Genomic DNA, 16,106 nt, shown 5'->3' on the forward strand with positions numbered 1-16,106 from the left:
ACTATACAAAAATATAAATATCTTTACAGGCTGTCAGTCCTTCATACACTGACAGCTAGTGAGTGAAAAAGCTCTACAGATCATTGACTCCATGGTAGCAGATAATAAAAAATATATCTTGTGATTCAAATACTGCCTTATTTCCCTGGTAAAAGAGTGCCTACTGTGACTTTTCTTTACATCCTGTGCAGGTAATAGTGAGTAAAACCTTCAAGCACCAGGAGGCTGGTTTTATTTGGGAACTACCCAGCCCCACAATTTTTTTTTTTTTTTTTTTGGCCACTGTCTCTGGTCTGGAGAGGGAATGCTATCTTTTAAGTGACATGGTTTGTAAAAAGGGGGAAGGTTTCCTCTTTGCCTAGCTGCAAAATAATATTCCAAGTAAAAATCCCTGGCATTGTAAAATGGTCTCTTCAAAACTCTTATGGGTTTTGAAAGTAAGGGAGAACTATTATTTAAAAAAAAAACAACAACACAAAAACTCTCAAAATTAGCTTATAGTGATAAATGTTAAAAGCATCCCTATTTTACCAGAAGACTTGAATTTGTAATTCTGATTGAAATGGTGAGAAAATGGAAGCTACTTGGGATAAAAAAGAAGAGAAAATTTTGCTGAATGACACAAAGTCCTTCACTTTGGTATTCCATGGTACCCATATTACCTCTCCCTATGCTTGAAACACCAATCAAAAAAAACAAAAAAAACCCCTCTCTTCTGGATTCCTTTGCACAAGCACATCAATCACATTTCTTGGATTTCAGATTTACACAGCCCTACAACTACCAGCTACAGTTCAGTCCATAGCAACTCCAAAGTCTCAAGCAGCTTTTGCTCTGAGAGGGAAGAACTTAGGGACCACTGTATGGACTGAGAGTTAAAAGGGGCACCTCGGGTTCAGTAATGGATCACATCTTCTTAGAGAGGATGAGGGGGACCCAGCACCACAAGTGAGGTAACACATTTTAACATGATCAGAATTTCATAGTAGCAATTTCTTATACTGGGGTCAGCACCCTACCCCCTTTCTCCATCATTATCCACTGCATCCTCAAAGTCAAGGATCATAGTTCCATGACACAAACAGATGTCTCCAGAGAAAGGAGGTTGAGATTCAATTTCCCCTCACAGCCCGGTTTCTGCCTAAGAACAAAGTTCATTTCCCTGCAGAACTTGATGAGGCCCCGGAGTTGCCCAATTTAGCCACAACAGGTGCTAATGTGGGCATCATCTTGCTCTCCCGGCCTTCCTGATCACTCCCTGTTAAGTTCATTTTGTGTCCAACTGACCCAATTTTGGCAGCTACAGGTGCCAAACAAGGCATCACCTTGAGACTCTGACCATCTGCATCACTGGAAGGATTAGCTACTTTTAAGCCTAGAGGTGCCAACTTTGGCATAGGCCTCCACAAAGTATCTGTATTACTGTTCTCCAGGTCAGTTTTCATGTGTAGGACAGGAGGTGAGGACATACTTTCAGGATCTGCAGGGAGGCTTGATGTATTCTTCCTTCCATCACTGGCTTTCCGGTGAGGAAGAAGGGAATCCTTAATCTCAGGGTCAATGACAATTTTAAGTACATCTGTCTCAGAGGCTGGTTCTGCAAGTTGTTTTTCATTCTCAGAAAGGTCATCATCTTCCAAGTGCAAGAGGAGTGGACTGATAGGGTCACTACCTCCTTGCACATCACACAACTCTTTCAAACCAGTTCCCAAGTGGTCAACCTGGAAAGTTCCTCGGCTCCCAGGAGGAATCTTACTGATAAAAGCCCGCTGAGCATCCCCTGAGAACTCTGTACCCATAGGGCTGGGAAGTTCAGCCAGGCCAACAGAGTCATCATTTAGTTGTTGATTAAGAAAGGCAATCTCATTGAGTAGAGACGTCAGTGTCTCATCAGTGTCATCCTCATCTTCCATGTTACTGAGCAGTTCACTAGGATCCAGGGCTGCTTCCTCCATAGCAGATGCTACCTTTCTTAGTTCCATCTCTAAGCTTGAGTCCTTGAGATCTTTCATCTTTAATTTATGAAATGGAGACTCTTTTGGCTTCAGTCTTTCCCCTCTTGATTCATTCTGTTTCCATTTATACTGGATCCCTCTTTTATCACTGGAAATCTTTTTAGGTAAGAGCTCGTGTGCTTCCTGAATACTGGAAACATCAATTATTTGTGGGAAACCAGAATCTTTATTTGCCAGATAAACCTGTTTTGGGTTCAATGGCATTCTGCTATCTCTGGTGTTGCCTCTAGAAGAGATTCTCCCCGAATCTTCAAAGGAGTTATCTTTTCTGATGGCGTCTTTCAGGTGGTCAGGTGGCTTGCTGTCAGGAACTTCATGAGAGTATTTGCTGCCACTCATATTTACCAAACCTTCTTCTGTGGCCAGCGATGTCACATTAACAATTCTTGGCATCATAAATAAGTCATCATTTTCTGGGGGGCGAAAAAAAACAATTAGAACTACAGTGGTGAGCATCTCTGTCTCTCTCACTTACACCCAATGATCATATCTCAGAGAGTTGTAACTTAAACTCATCAGACCAATTTATCTAGAAAATGAAGGAAAAATTACTTCTTCAAATTATGGGTCTAACCTAACAACAAAAAAAAAGTCAAGTGAAATATAACCATAAGATTCTTTTGATATTCCACTAGTAATAAACATTCCATGTAATCATTTAGTTAGGTAGGCTCAGGATCAGGCAGTGTTTCATTATGCTGTGCATAGGTCACTATAGGTCGGTACCAACTCGATGGCACCTAACAACAACAACAATAATCATTTTATAGAACTGTTCCCCAAGTTATTTTTTCATTCTGAAGCAGAAATATATCTTTATTATGTTCACATAACTACTTGCTTCTTTAAGTAGGTAATGAAAGCCCTAGAGACAGCAATGTAATAAAAGGGACTGCTCTTTCACATTAGGTTTAGCAACAGATTGGCAATGGCAACAAAGTAGGATCTAAGTAACGGTAAGGACACCTTAGGGCTCCTGGGTAGCATAAATAGTTTGCATTTGACTACTAACATAAATGTTGGTGACTCAAACTCATGCAGTAGAGTTGCACAAGACAGGCCTGGTAGTCTGTTTTTGTAGAGATTACACCCAAGAAAATCCTATGGAACTGTTTGACTATAATACTGAGTGCTTCATAAGTCAGAATCAATTCTATGACAAAACGTTCTGTTTTTGTTTTCTAAGAATACCTTTTACCTTAATAGAAATTTATGCGCCTGGAATCTAAATCATCAAAGTAAAACCTCTTTTTCAAGCCCCTACTTCCTACTCCCAAAAGGGAGTGGTGTTCTAACTGAATCAGGCTGGTAATGTAGGAGTGCATCATCTCTAAGTACAACACAAAATGGATAAATATTATCAACATCAAGAGCTAAGGCAATGACCCCTCAACATCTTCCTTTCACTTTGACATCTTTTTTACTGTTTCTCCTATTTGGAAATAACAACAGTTCACAAAATAGTTCCCAATCCCAGGTAAAACGGACCAATCAATATATCATGGATCAAGCCTTAATGTTCTAAAGAGATAGTAATTTCCTAATAATGCAAAAGCCAATAAAATAGTTCTTTATCATCATTGATCACATTCCAAAGCTTTTTCTGTAACTGCTCAATACCAGAACAATCCTCTTTCACTACCAACAGAAGATAACACTTATGACATACCCGATGGAGCCACAGCACTACTGGTAACTTGAGGCTTCAGATCTGCTTCTAAGAGAGCAGGAGAAAGTGTTACCACTGGTCCTGAGAACAGGGGACCTTTTAAGGTGAGCAACTGCCCTTGCGGAGTCATCACGAGGTTGGCAGAGGTGTGTGGAGTGTTAGAGGGTGAGGTATTTTCTGTAAGGAAGATCAGAAGTTAGTTAAGGATAAAAGAACTTTACGAAGGCTAGTGTAGCCCAGTAGTTTAGAGGAATCCTTAAAACTATATTCTGACTTAAAAGGCAAGAAGTAAAATTCAAAGTTAGTGATGGAACCTCAACTTATAATTGACTTTTTGAATGATTTTCCACTGAGTAACGGATACCTGTTCACTGATTCTCCTAAAAGGCACAACTAATTTTTTAAGAAACAGTTATGGCACTTCTCTTTCAATGAAATGAAATGTTTCTGACAATTTCAGCCAATACAACAAGATGTTGCAGAGCTAGTCCATATAGTCAGAAGACAAATTTTGATCTTGATAGTGGTAGACGATGTGGTAGAATGAAGGCATACACAATTATATCTAGCAGGTTTGCTTTCCTATACTTTTAACAAATTACTTCAAATTTCAAAGATTCACATTTCAGATTTCCCATCTATGAAATGAAGTGACTAAATGGTCATTAAAATCCTTTCTTAGCAATAACACTGCTTGAATCTGAGATGTTAAAACTAACTTGTGTTTCAATGTCCATCGCTACTCATCTAATCTCATCTTCTTTTTTCTCTTTTGTGCCTCTAGATTTTCTGTTTTATATATTAGACTACCAACAAATGAAAAAGGATACACCATATTTAAGTACATTAGCCTCACTTCCAAGATCAATACAGGCAAGAAGAGGAATTCACAAACCAAATTTACTTTGTACCTTAAAATAGTAAACTGTTATTGATTAGATAAAGCCTGACTGGCAAAATTAAATATATGTATTTGAAATCCCCCAATGTATTTGTCTCAGCTAGATCCAACTTCAGCCTATAAGAAAAATTTTAGGGAAATCAAAAGCTGATGTATAAAGTCCAAAAAGATGACAGCTTAAAAAAAATAACCTCACAGAAACACTGCAAGAAAAAGTACTCAGACATGATTGTCAAGTGCTATTGGAAGTAGGTCCTGACTGGTAACTTCTTAGGATTTGCTTAAGTGTGTAAAGTCAGAAATCAAAATCTAAAAGCAGTTAATTTTCTACTTTTTGTAAATTTCATCTATAATTCATTTATTTAAAAACTATGGCCAAGAAAAAATGTTCAGTTCACTAAACAAAATGGGTATTTATCTACACTAAGGAAAGCAAAGAATGTCCCTCCTACCTACCTGTGGCTTGGTCTCTTTTTCTGGAAAGAATCAAAGGTTTCCCCCTCCTGTTATTTATGAACATCTGTCCGAGATCTACAGATGATGTAGAAGACCCTTCCTGTTGCTTGTTAGTTTGGGGAGACACATCAAACTCATCTGATCCCATCTTCTTTTTTCTCTTTTGTGCCTCTAGTGCTTGTTGTTTGGCATATATATACTCTAGCTTCTTCAAGACCACTTCTTCTGTCTTACCTGTAAGTTGACAGGGAAAAAAAACCCTGTCATTCTGTACATGACCCCATACAAAATGAGGTACACAGTCAACTGAAATAGTTGCTGTTGTTATGTGCCATGGAGTCGGTTCCGACTCATAGCGACCCTGTGCAGGGTTTCCGAGACTTTAAATCTTTATGGGAGCAGAATGCCTCATCTTTCTCCCACAGAACAGCTGGTAGTTTCGAACTACTGACCTTGAGGTTCGCAGACCGATTCTTAACCACTACGCTACAAGAGCTCCTTTATCAACTGAAATAGAGAGTCAACTTAATTACATTGCAAAAACTATGGAAGACAAGGATGATTACAATCCAGAAGAAAAGTTTCCATCAACAAAATGCTAACTTTGCTGTAAACTCTGGGAGCCAAGCCTTAAAACTAATCTGTATCTCAAGTTCACCAGCTGCTCCTTGGAAACCCTATAGAGGGTCACTATGAGTCAGAACAGATCAACAGCACTTAACAACAATCTGAGAGATGTACTGAGGACTCTTCTTCACTTGTTATGCTCTTTACCAGAGATCATTCACTCATTTTACCTGAAAGAGATGATACTTTTCGTATCAAAATATTCCGTTTTCGAGTCAGAAGATTCTTCTGTCCTATCAACTTGTCTGCTTGGTCTGTTAGTCCCTGAATTTCACTGAATGCCTAGAAGAGAAATAGTAATAATTAATCAATTCATTCTCTCCTACAAACAGCTGTGGCCAACAAAATTTCTATAATAAAAATGTTTTAATTTAATTGTTGTTGTTATGTGCCATGGAGTCGGTTCCAACTCATAGCGACCCTGTACAGGGTTTCCGAGGCTTTAAATCTTTATGGGAGCACAATGCCTCGTCTTTCTCCCGCAGAATAGCTGGTAGTTTCGAACTGCTGACCTTGCGGTTTGCAGCCCAATTTGTAAGCACTATTGCTACCAGAATTAGAGGTTTAAAAACACCATTTAAAACAAGTCTTTAATTGTTATCAGGACTGACTGTAAGGGTTGGAAATGTAAAGGTAGACATTTTGTAGCAAAAGGAGGGGAATAACTGACTTTGCAGTCTAGGAGCGGAGGTTCCCTGAGACCATCAAGAGAGAAGAGCAAAGTGCAGGACCCTACCCAGAGAAGCAGTGACGCCAAAGATGGAGGCAGAGACGATGACATGGAGAGATGGAGCAGCTGGGGACTTTAGACTCAGAGAGGGAGAAGGGCTGTGTACTGAAGACTGGGGGGGCAGGCTTGTAGTGTATACCTTTGGTTGGTTAAAAATGCATGGAGGGGATTATAACCATGGCAATGAAATGATATACGACAGGACGACTGTAAAGTTAATGTTCTCCCATGTAAACTATCACAAATTCACAATAAAACATTAAAAACAAAACAATTCTTAGTGTTCCAGAAATTATTTTTTGTTAAATTATAAAGAATTAGAGAACATAGGTCATGATTACACCCATTCCTCATTTATTGATAGGTTAAGTTACCAAAGACCAGGTCATTATACAAAATCCAGCATTATGCAAAAATGAAGGATAAGCACACCAGATCACAAAATGGAGAAATTATTGATTATACAATTCATTACACATTATATAATATTGGAGAAATTAAATCATACAATTGCCAAACTACTGACAAGTTGACACCTAAACTTAACCTTCACAGCCAACATTACTTTTGCCTTGTACCTCAGCATTCCAGATATGTATCATTGCTGTTAAAAACAGTCACATAGTAGATTTTTTTTCATATTGTCATAAGTATCAGCTAGTAAGTGAGGAACAGGTATATTTCCAAAGACCAGCACGGAGTTAAGTGTTTAACCCAGAAGTACATCCATCTACCTACAGTCAGCTATCTTTGACAAAGGGCCCAAAGGGGAAGAGATAGTCCCTTCAACAAATGGTACTGGCAAAACTAGAAATCCATTTGCAGAAGAATGAAACAATATCTCATACTATATACCAAAACAAACTCAATGTAGATTAAAGACCTGAATGTAAAATCTAGACCAATGAAAAAATAGGAACAAACTTAAGAACTCTAATATATGGCGTAAATATACTATCAAACATCACTGAAAAACACATAAACAGTAGAAGACACAAATAGATGATTGGGACCTCCTAGGCACTTAAGTTCATCAAAAGATTTTACCAAAAGTGTGAAAAAGGGAGCCCAAAGACTGGGAAAAAAATTTTTTAATGACCTATCAGACAAGGAACTAATCTCTAAAATTTATAGAAAACTGTAATACCTCTACAGTAAAAAAGACAAGCAAGGCAATTAAAGTATTGGGCACAGGATAGTTATAGACACTTAACCATGAAAGACATTCAGGCAGCCAACAAACATATGAAGAAATGTTCATGATCATTAGCCACTGGAGAGATGCAAATCAAAATAACAGATATCATCCCACACCAGCATTAATAGCAAACTTTAAAAAAAAAAAAAAACAGAAAATAATAAATGCTGGCAGGGGTGCCGAGAGACTGGGACCCTCCTACATTGCTGATGGGGCTGTAAAATGGTTCAGCCACTATATGGCGCGCTTCCTCAGAAAGTTAGAATAGAAATACCTTATAACCCAGCTATACTTGGTATATATATACTTGGTATCCCTCTAATTGGTATATATCCACAAGAAACAAGAGCCAGGACATGAGTAGATATATGCACACCAATGTTTGCCACATGATTATTCACAATAGCAAAAAGATGGAGACAGCCTAAAAGCTCATTAATGGAAGAATGAATAAACAAACTTTGGAACATATACACAACGGAATTAATACTACGCAACACTGAAAAATAGCAATGACTCTGTGAAACACCTCATAACATGAGTGAACCTGGAGGACATCAGGCTGAGTGAAATTAGTCAATCACAAAAGGACAGATATTGTATGATACCACTATTGTAAAACTTCAAGAAAAGGTTTTCAACCTAAAATAAACTTTCTTTATTGATTACCATGGGTAGGAGAGAAGGGAGGGTAATTCACTGCCTAGAGGTTAGACAATTGCTAACTCAGGTGGCAAGGAAGGCTATATACAAGAGGGAGGCTGGCAAGAGAATGATGAAGACAACTGAAGGCATAGGGAAGTAAGGTACGGGCAAAAAGGGATAGATGTAAATAATGATACATATACAACCTCGAAATAACAATGTTCTATGGGTAAATACATGAGCAGAGACACAGGCTGAATGGGTATGGGAGGAAGAGTGGAACATATCCCACAAATATATGTGTTTGAAAGAGCATATTGGGATACCATGACCAATTGGCCTAACACAGCCCACAAAGACAATGATCTACCTCCTACTTTAGTGAGTTGCATCTGGGATCTTAAAAAGCTCATCAACAGTTGAGCAGCGACCTAGGGTGCAGGAATTAGTCTCTCCACCAGATGCAGCACCAAGAAGAGTGATAAGAATTGAAGAGGCCTGGAATCAATCAGCCCACTGGACTAACGGAACATATGAACATCTGTCTCCACGATTCTGAGACTAAAAGAACTAGTAGCTACTACTACTAACTGCTTTGAAATGGATCACATTAGACGGTCCTAGATAGAGTGGCAGATTATGTGGAACAAAACTCAGAATTCTTTTTTTAAAAAAGATCTGGCTTTCTGATCAGAAAGAGATTGGAAGATCCTGAGACTGTGGCCCTCAACCACCCTTCAGATCTGGAAAGCAGCACACCCTTGTGGCCTAACTTTCAGCCAATCAGTATATAGGTATATAAGGGGGACAACAACACTAATAAAGTATACTCACTATGAATGATGGAATGGTCAACCATTTAAAATCAAAGGGCAACATTTACCTAAGGACAAAATTGAGAAGGGATGGGAAGGTGGGTGGAATGGAATAGGAACCACAGGGAGGAACAGCAGGATAACTGTTGTTGCATGGAGGGGATTACAATCACTGAAATGAAACAAAATGTATGATTTGTTAACTGCAAAACAGATGATCTTGTCTGTAAACCTTCACTCGATTCACAGTAAAAAGTTACACACAAAAAAAAATTATATAAAAAACATTGTTTCATATTCACCAATAAAATAAGTAAACTCTTGAGTATTTTTCTAGTTAATCACCACTGACTGTTCTGTGATATTCACTGTGCCGACAACATCATAAGGAGACTTCTAAATCTAGCTTTTAACTGTGTAATTACTTGCCCCCCCTCCAATAGGGAATTCACTAATTTACATTCAAATGTTAAGTAGCTCTATTTCAATCTTCCTCTAATGGCAAAGAAACAAGATTTTCTTAATTTGTCTGTTATTTACATAAAATACTTACCCGAGTGAGAATGAGACTTTTGGAAACTTTAGAAGAATGAAGTAATCCCAATGTGATCTTCAATTTCTCAAAGAGATCCCTCATTTCACCACGCCTCCTCCGCTCATTGGCAGTATGCGTCCGCCGATAATAAGCAAAAGCTTCTGCTTCTTTCTGTAATTTATCATTCCAATAATCAAGCTTCAGTTTTAGAGGAATTGGTGGAGTCTGTCCAAATAAAATACTACCTTCTAACTATGTTTCACATCTACCCACTCTTCTCTATTCCATATGGTACTAATCTATTTCAGATTATTCTGTCTGAACTCTTCCAAAGAACCTATCTGCCATGTTACTACCAGTGTATCCTTCCTCCAAATCTGTCTTCAGCAATGCCAATAGTGCAATTGTAATACATGCAAATGTGATCCTATTACCTCAAAGCTTACATTTTAGAGGTTCCTTCAAATGGCTGGAAGAATGAGGAAGGAGGGAACCCTTAAAAAACTTATTTGATATAACTGATAATTATTTCAAATAACTCATCTTCATGATACAAATCATATGAGGAAAAAAAATCAACAAAATCTTGACTGGTGAAGAACAGGTTGAAAACATTTAATAGTGTAAGATTCTTAATAATTTGGTAAAAGACGAACTGCCACTCTTGCTAAAGTACCTTTCTCTCCAACTGGTATAAGCTCCCAAAACATACTGTGCAAACCCTACCCTTCTCTAGTTATCATTAGGCTGTTGTCTCCAACTGGATTTACACATCCTTCTCACCTTTATCTTTTGTAAGTCTCATTTACTATTTAAAACTCAAACTGTACTTTTTAAGGAAAATGCTTCTTGGTTCACAGACTATGTTAGGCCTCCTTTCCCTAAACTTTATTTCATTCAACTTTTTAAAGTTATTTCTTTAAAAGAAGTTATAGGTACACATGGGTTTAAAATATATTGTGCCCTGCACCTAAAACCCAGATCTTTAGAGATAGACACATTTTAATTCTTTCAGCTGCTTCTTCTGGGTCTTAAATCAATGTTGTTGTTGTTATTGTTGTTGTTGTTATGTGCCATGGAGTTGGTTCCGACTCATAGTGACCCTGTACAGGGTTTCCCAAGGCTGTAAATCTTCACAGGAGCAGAAAGCCTCATCTTTCTCCCACGGAACAGCTGGCAGTTTCGAACTGCTGACCTTGCAGTTCACAGCCCGATTCATAACCACTACGCTACCAGAGCTCCTTGCTGTTGTTATTAGGTGCCGTCAAATCAGTTCCAATGCAGGAACTCATGTACAACAGAACGAAATACTTGCCTGGTCTTGCACCAGCATCACAATTGCTTTGATTTTGAGTTCAGTGCTGCTGCCACTATGTCAATCCATCTTGTTGGGGGTCTTCCTCTTTTTAATGAATGTTTGCAGCTGTATTCTTTTCATTTTGCATTGTGCCTCATCAACAAATTAAGGTTCTGATAACATTGCTCTATCTGTGTCATTAAGGTCAATTCTGCTTTAAAGAGGCAGTTCTTTTCTAGTTGTATTATGGATACCTTCCAACCTGAGGGTCCATCTTCTGGCACTATATCAGACAATGTTCCACTGTTTTTCTTAAGATTTTCAGTGGCTAACCTTATATAAGTGGTCTGCCTATCCCTTTTCCAGTCTTAGTCTGGAAGCTCTGCTGAAACCTGTTCACTATACATGACCCTACTAGTATTTAAAATACCATTGGAATACCTTCCAGCATCATGGAAGCTACCACAGTAGTGACAAACTGACCGAGGAGTTGTGGTAAATCTATATATTTAATCAACAATAGTAATACATGCTTATTCTTTATATTAGATATGTCTATTGACTTTCTGCTGCATACAAGACCATTTAGCTCATTTTAGCGCCACTCTATTGCCACCTCTCCTTATTTCCTCTCCTAATATATCTATAACATTAAATTTTAGTTTTATTGATTCCCTCTCCAATTTAAGTAATATAATTGTATTAATTTCTCACTAAGGTAGTATCTCTTGTTTTTCCATTTTGTAAAATAAGGATTATTAGCACTCACATCCTTCCCTTATTTCTTCTTCCCACTTTTGACTCTCAATTTGTCATATGTACTTCCACATTTGTCTAGGTTGCAATTAAGTGTTCCATATTTTATTTTTAGTTTACAAAAGTTTTTTCTTTAAGTCATCAACAGTAGTTAATAGTTAATGTGGTACTGTAAGATAAGCAGTTCAAACTACCAGCTGCTCTCAGAAACTCTATACAGGGTCACAATGAGTCAAAACTGATTAGAAAACACACAGTAACAGCATTGTTATGACATTATAAATACTATTCATGGAAAGAAAATTAGAATTAAATTTCTTATTATCTTGTACAGTTTCTTGATTTTGTATGTTTTCTTCCCCATGTTTCTTTTTTTTCTTCTTACACTGATTGCCTTAATCAAAGCCTTGTTAGTATCCCAGAGCTCTTATGTAAATCTTAGTGAAGTTAAATCGATTATGCATTAATATAGAGTATCAAATAGAATGGGAGTGCAAAAACTCCGATAAGATAGAAAAAAAAATTACCACATTAAAATATAGCAAAGTGAGCATATTAATTTGCATGCAGTTATTTAGGTACATAAAAAAATGAAAATCTAAATAAGTTATTAGAAGATTTTCTTGTTATACAAGTTAGAGGATTAAAGAAGGTTTAATAAAGGAGCTCTGGTAGCGTAGTGGTTGCGAATTGGGCTGCTAACCTCATGGTTGGCAGTTCAAAACTACCAGCTGTTCCGTGGGAGAAAGATGAGGCTTTCTGCTCCCGTAAAGATTTACAACCTCAGAAACCCTGTGCAGGGTCGCTATGAGTCAGAACCGACTCCATGGTACTTAACAATATGTTATGACTTGCTATCCCCTACATTAAAGAGAGTAATTACTATTTCAGATCACCAAAAATCATGAACAAGGCAGAATGTCAGCTTGTTTTACATCAAAGGATTAGTTTTATTTTATATCAAAGGATTAGTTTTAAAACAAGCACATCAATTTCCATTTTAATTTTTCTAATTATTCTGTCACTTAAGAAGGAGTACTAGAAACAAAGACAAAGGAAAGTTTTGGGAGCGCAATGGCTCTGTAAGATAAGTCTTAGACAGCTAGTCGCAAGGCCACCAGCCACTCAGCTAGTCACAAGGTCACCAGCCACTCCAAGGAAAAAAGATAGGGTCTTCTACTCCCATAAAGATTTAAAACCTCAGAGATGCAATGAATTGGAACCGACTCAAAAGCACTTGACAACAACATCAATAACGTTTTAAGCTTAAAGACAAGTGTTAAGTTAAATATATTATTAAATATATTGTAAATACCTTTCGACTCCTTTCAGTAGCTTTCTCATCTGTAGAGATATGGGTACGGCACCTAGAAAAAGAACGTAATTTCCAATGTCTTACTGAAATTCATTAATTGAAGACTTATTTCATAGTCACATTAAGTCAAATCATTCCAAACTGTCAAAAATGCAGCTAGTTTCTTTCATATATATATATATATATATATGAGTAGAATCCAGGGACTCTCAGACCTACTGCATGGCCTTTTAATTCAAAAATACAACTTTTCTCCCTCTAAGAAAAGTGTCCATATAACCCAATTGCCTTTTTCAATCATGGACTATCTGAAACACATAAAACTGTATAAACATTCAACCAACATCCAGGTATTTACTACCTAGCTTGAGAATAAAACATCTCAATATCATATGAGATCCTATGTGCAAGCCTACCCAAACACATTCCCTTCGTTCCTTCTCAAAGATAAACACTCCCGTTTACCGTGAACATCTTTACACTTTTACTATGAATGTATGATGTATTGCCCTAAATAGAAAAAATTATTTATATTGTTATGTATCACTTTGCAAATAATTTATTTCACTCAACATTACATCTAAGATACACTGATATATACATAACTCAATCATTAAAAATGCTATCCAGTGTTTATTTTTTCCTAATGTTAGTAGAAATTTAACTTGTTTCCAAATTTTCACAATGACAATTACTACAATGGATAGTCCCATACATGACCTCACGTACATTAAGTATATGTATTTTTAAATGATTTGTATACATAGGAGTAGAACTGCCAGGTGAGAGAATGGCATTTGAATTGTCAACTGTGGATGTCAAAATGCTCTTCAAAGTACTACTCAAAGGCAGTAGGGGAGAGCTCCCATAATGCCATAAATAAACAGTAATACTATCAAGCACATCTCAATTTTTGCCAATCTTATGAGTGAACTGTTAACATCCTGGTAGTTTTTATACATGTGCTTAAGGAGTCCTGGTGTGATGCTGTGGGCCAATGCTTCAGACTGCAAAGTCGTTTGAACTGCAAGGTAAGCGGTTCAAGCTCACCAGCTGCACCTTGGAAACCCTATACAGGGTCTCTGTGTGTCAGAACTGACTCGACGGCACTTCACAACAACAACAACATTAATGTGCTAGACTGCAAAGTTGTTTGAACCACAAGGTCAGTGGTTCAAGCTTACCAGGTGCTCCTCGGGAACCCTATGCAAGGGTCACTATGGGTCGGAACTGACTTGACGACACTTAACAACATCACTGTAGGGTAAGCACTGGACTGCTAATCCCAAGGTCAGAAGTTGCTGCTCCTCAGAAACTCTATACAGGGTACTAACAGTTGGAACTGACTTGACAATAACAACATTTACTTATAAGATTGAACATCTTTGGATGTGCAATGTTTTTATATGCCTGAAATTAATCCTTTGACATTTATATGCACTGCAAATACTTTAAAGTCTGAGTGTCTTTTCACAGTTTTTATGGTGTTCTGACAGAAATTTGCATCTCAATTTTTAACAATCTTTTAAAATTTGTTCTTTTTGTGTTGACTATCCCTGGACTTTTACTATTCCAATTAAAATGGTATCTTTCCATTTTTATAGAATTAATGTTTTTCAATACAATTTTATAAAAGTCTTACACAGCTTTTGCTGTTCTTAGGTAGTGTTTTTCTATTCTTACTGTAAATGATTTTTTTTAAGATTACATTTTCTGCTTGTTGCTATTATTTCAGCAATTCCATTTTAGTTGCTGCTGTGTGCTGTTAAATCAATCTGACTCATAATATTCCTATAGGACAGAGTAAGAACTGCCCAATACGGTTTCCTAGGCAGCAGTCTTCATGGGAACAGATTACCAGGTCTTTTCTCCTGCAGAGTCTCTGGTGGGTTTGAACCACCAACCATTTAGTTAGCAGCTGAGAGCTTAACCATTATATCATAGGCTCCCTTCAATTTTAGTATACTGAGCTTAGTAAGTCTTATTAAGTTTTTAAGGAATTTAAATTCTTTAAAGTTTAACCAGTATACCAACAATTCTAGAGTGACAGAACTACTAATCCTATTTCCCAGTCTTTAGATAGACTTTCTCAGTATCAGTAGGGATGAAGAACTACTTTCTTAGCTCAATGCTATTTTATATGGTGATTAATGGAGTTATAGGTAAACTACATTGGCACAAAATAAGAACTCATCATCTGGAGGTGGGGCTTGATGGCGGATAGGGTAGAGATGCAGTCAAGATCTCCATCAGCAAAACCACAGAATATCTGGCAAAGCAGGTTCAGGGACGTGCTCCAAAACTCTGAACCACATATGAAGGAATATTTAAAAAGTTTGAAGGTTTATAGCTAGTGCAACTTGCAGTGGAAGCAAGAAATCTTGGACTTTTGAATCTGCCAGGCTCAGCAGCCCAGAGCCAACAACTTGGGTGAGACCAAAAGGCAAGACCAAGCAGGGTAGCAAGCAGACCCGCCAAGGACTAATGACACTGGAACCTCGGAGCAAAGGTAGACAATACACTTTGTTTGGTTTTATTTTGTTATAATTTTTTTTTGGTATTTGTTTATTGGCCTCTCGCTGTCTGCGCACCTCCCTTCTGGTGACTAGAGGGGGTGCTGAGCAAAGTGACAGCCCCACCCCCACCACTGGAGGGTTCCTCTACCACACATGCGCACAGATCCTCTCAACGGTCAAAGGACCAGTCCCCACTTAAAACCACCAGCTCAAAAGGACCACAGCCCATCCTAAGCTGTTTATTAATAGGGAAAAGGCCAGAACAGGGGTCGTTTAAAAGGCCAGAGTATGCTTAAATCCAGCAGCACAAAATGGCCACAGACAGCCCTGAACTGTTTAATAATAGGGAAAAGGACAGAACAGGGATGTGGAGAGGGAGACAGTTTAAAAACAAAACAGGTGGGAAATTAAATGCTGAGGTACAGCATAACAACCAACAGTGGCATCTTGAAATTCATTAGGTGGCCTTGAAGACAAGAAGCTGAAAGAGGATATTAAAACCATAGTCATAGTACATAACAGATTTTTTTTTTCTTCTCTCTCTCCTCTCCCATTTCTGCAATTGTACACCACAGTATCCAGTCTGTTTTTTTTTTTTTTTTTTTTTTTTTAGTAATGTTTTTCTTTTCTG

The 16,106-nt window shown here is 37.6% G+C and overlaps 1 protein-coding gene across 2 annotated transcripts in view; it reads right to left on the reverse strand.

Annotated features, from left to right (window-relative positions):
* Positions 1-1,154: 1,154 nt before the first annotated feature.
* MGA (MGA, MAX dimerization protein) overlaps positions 1,155-16,106 on the reverse strand; it is a 97,252-nt gene continuing 82,300 nt past the window's right edge. For both annotated transcript variants that reach the window (XM_006831749.1, XM_006831748.1), the window contains 6 exons: positions 12,960-13,011; positions 9,610-9,816; positions 5,839-5,950; positions 5,042-5,275; positions 3,685-3,861; positions 1,155-2,428 (listed from right to left, as the gene is read on the reverse strand). In XM_006831749.1, the coding sequence (XP_006831812.1) occupies positions 1,155-2,428; positions 3,685-3,861; positions 5,042-5,275; positions 5,839-5,950; positions 9,610-9,816; positions 12,960-13,011 (2,056 nt within the window). The remainder of the gene's footprint in view (positions 2,429-3,684; positions 3,862-5,041; positions 5,276-5,838; positions 5,951-9,609; positions 9,817-12,959; positions 13,012-16,106) is intronic.

The sequence above is a fragment of the Chrysochloris asiatica genome, unplaced genomic scaffold (assembly GCF_000296735.1).
Source record: "Chrysochloris asiatica unplaced genomic scaffold, ChrAsi1.0 scaffold00004, whole genome shotgun sequence".
NCBI lineage: Eukaryota > Metazoa > Chordata > Mammalia > Afrosoricida > Chrysochloridae > Chrysochloris > Chrysochloris asiatica.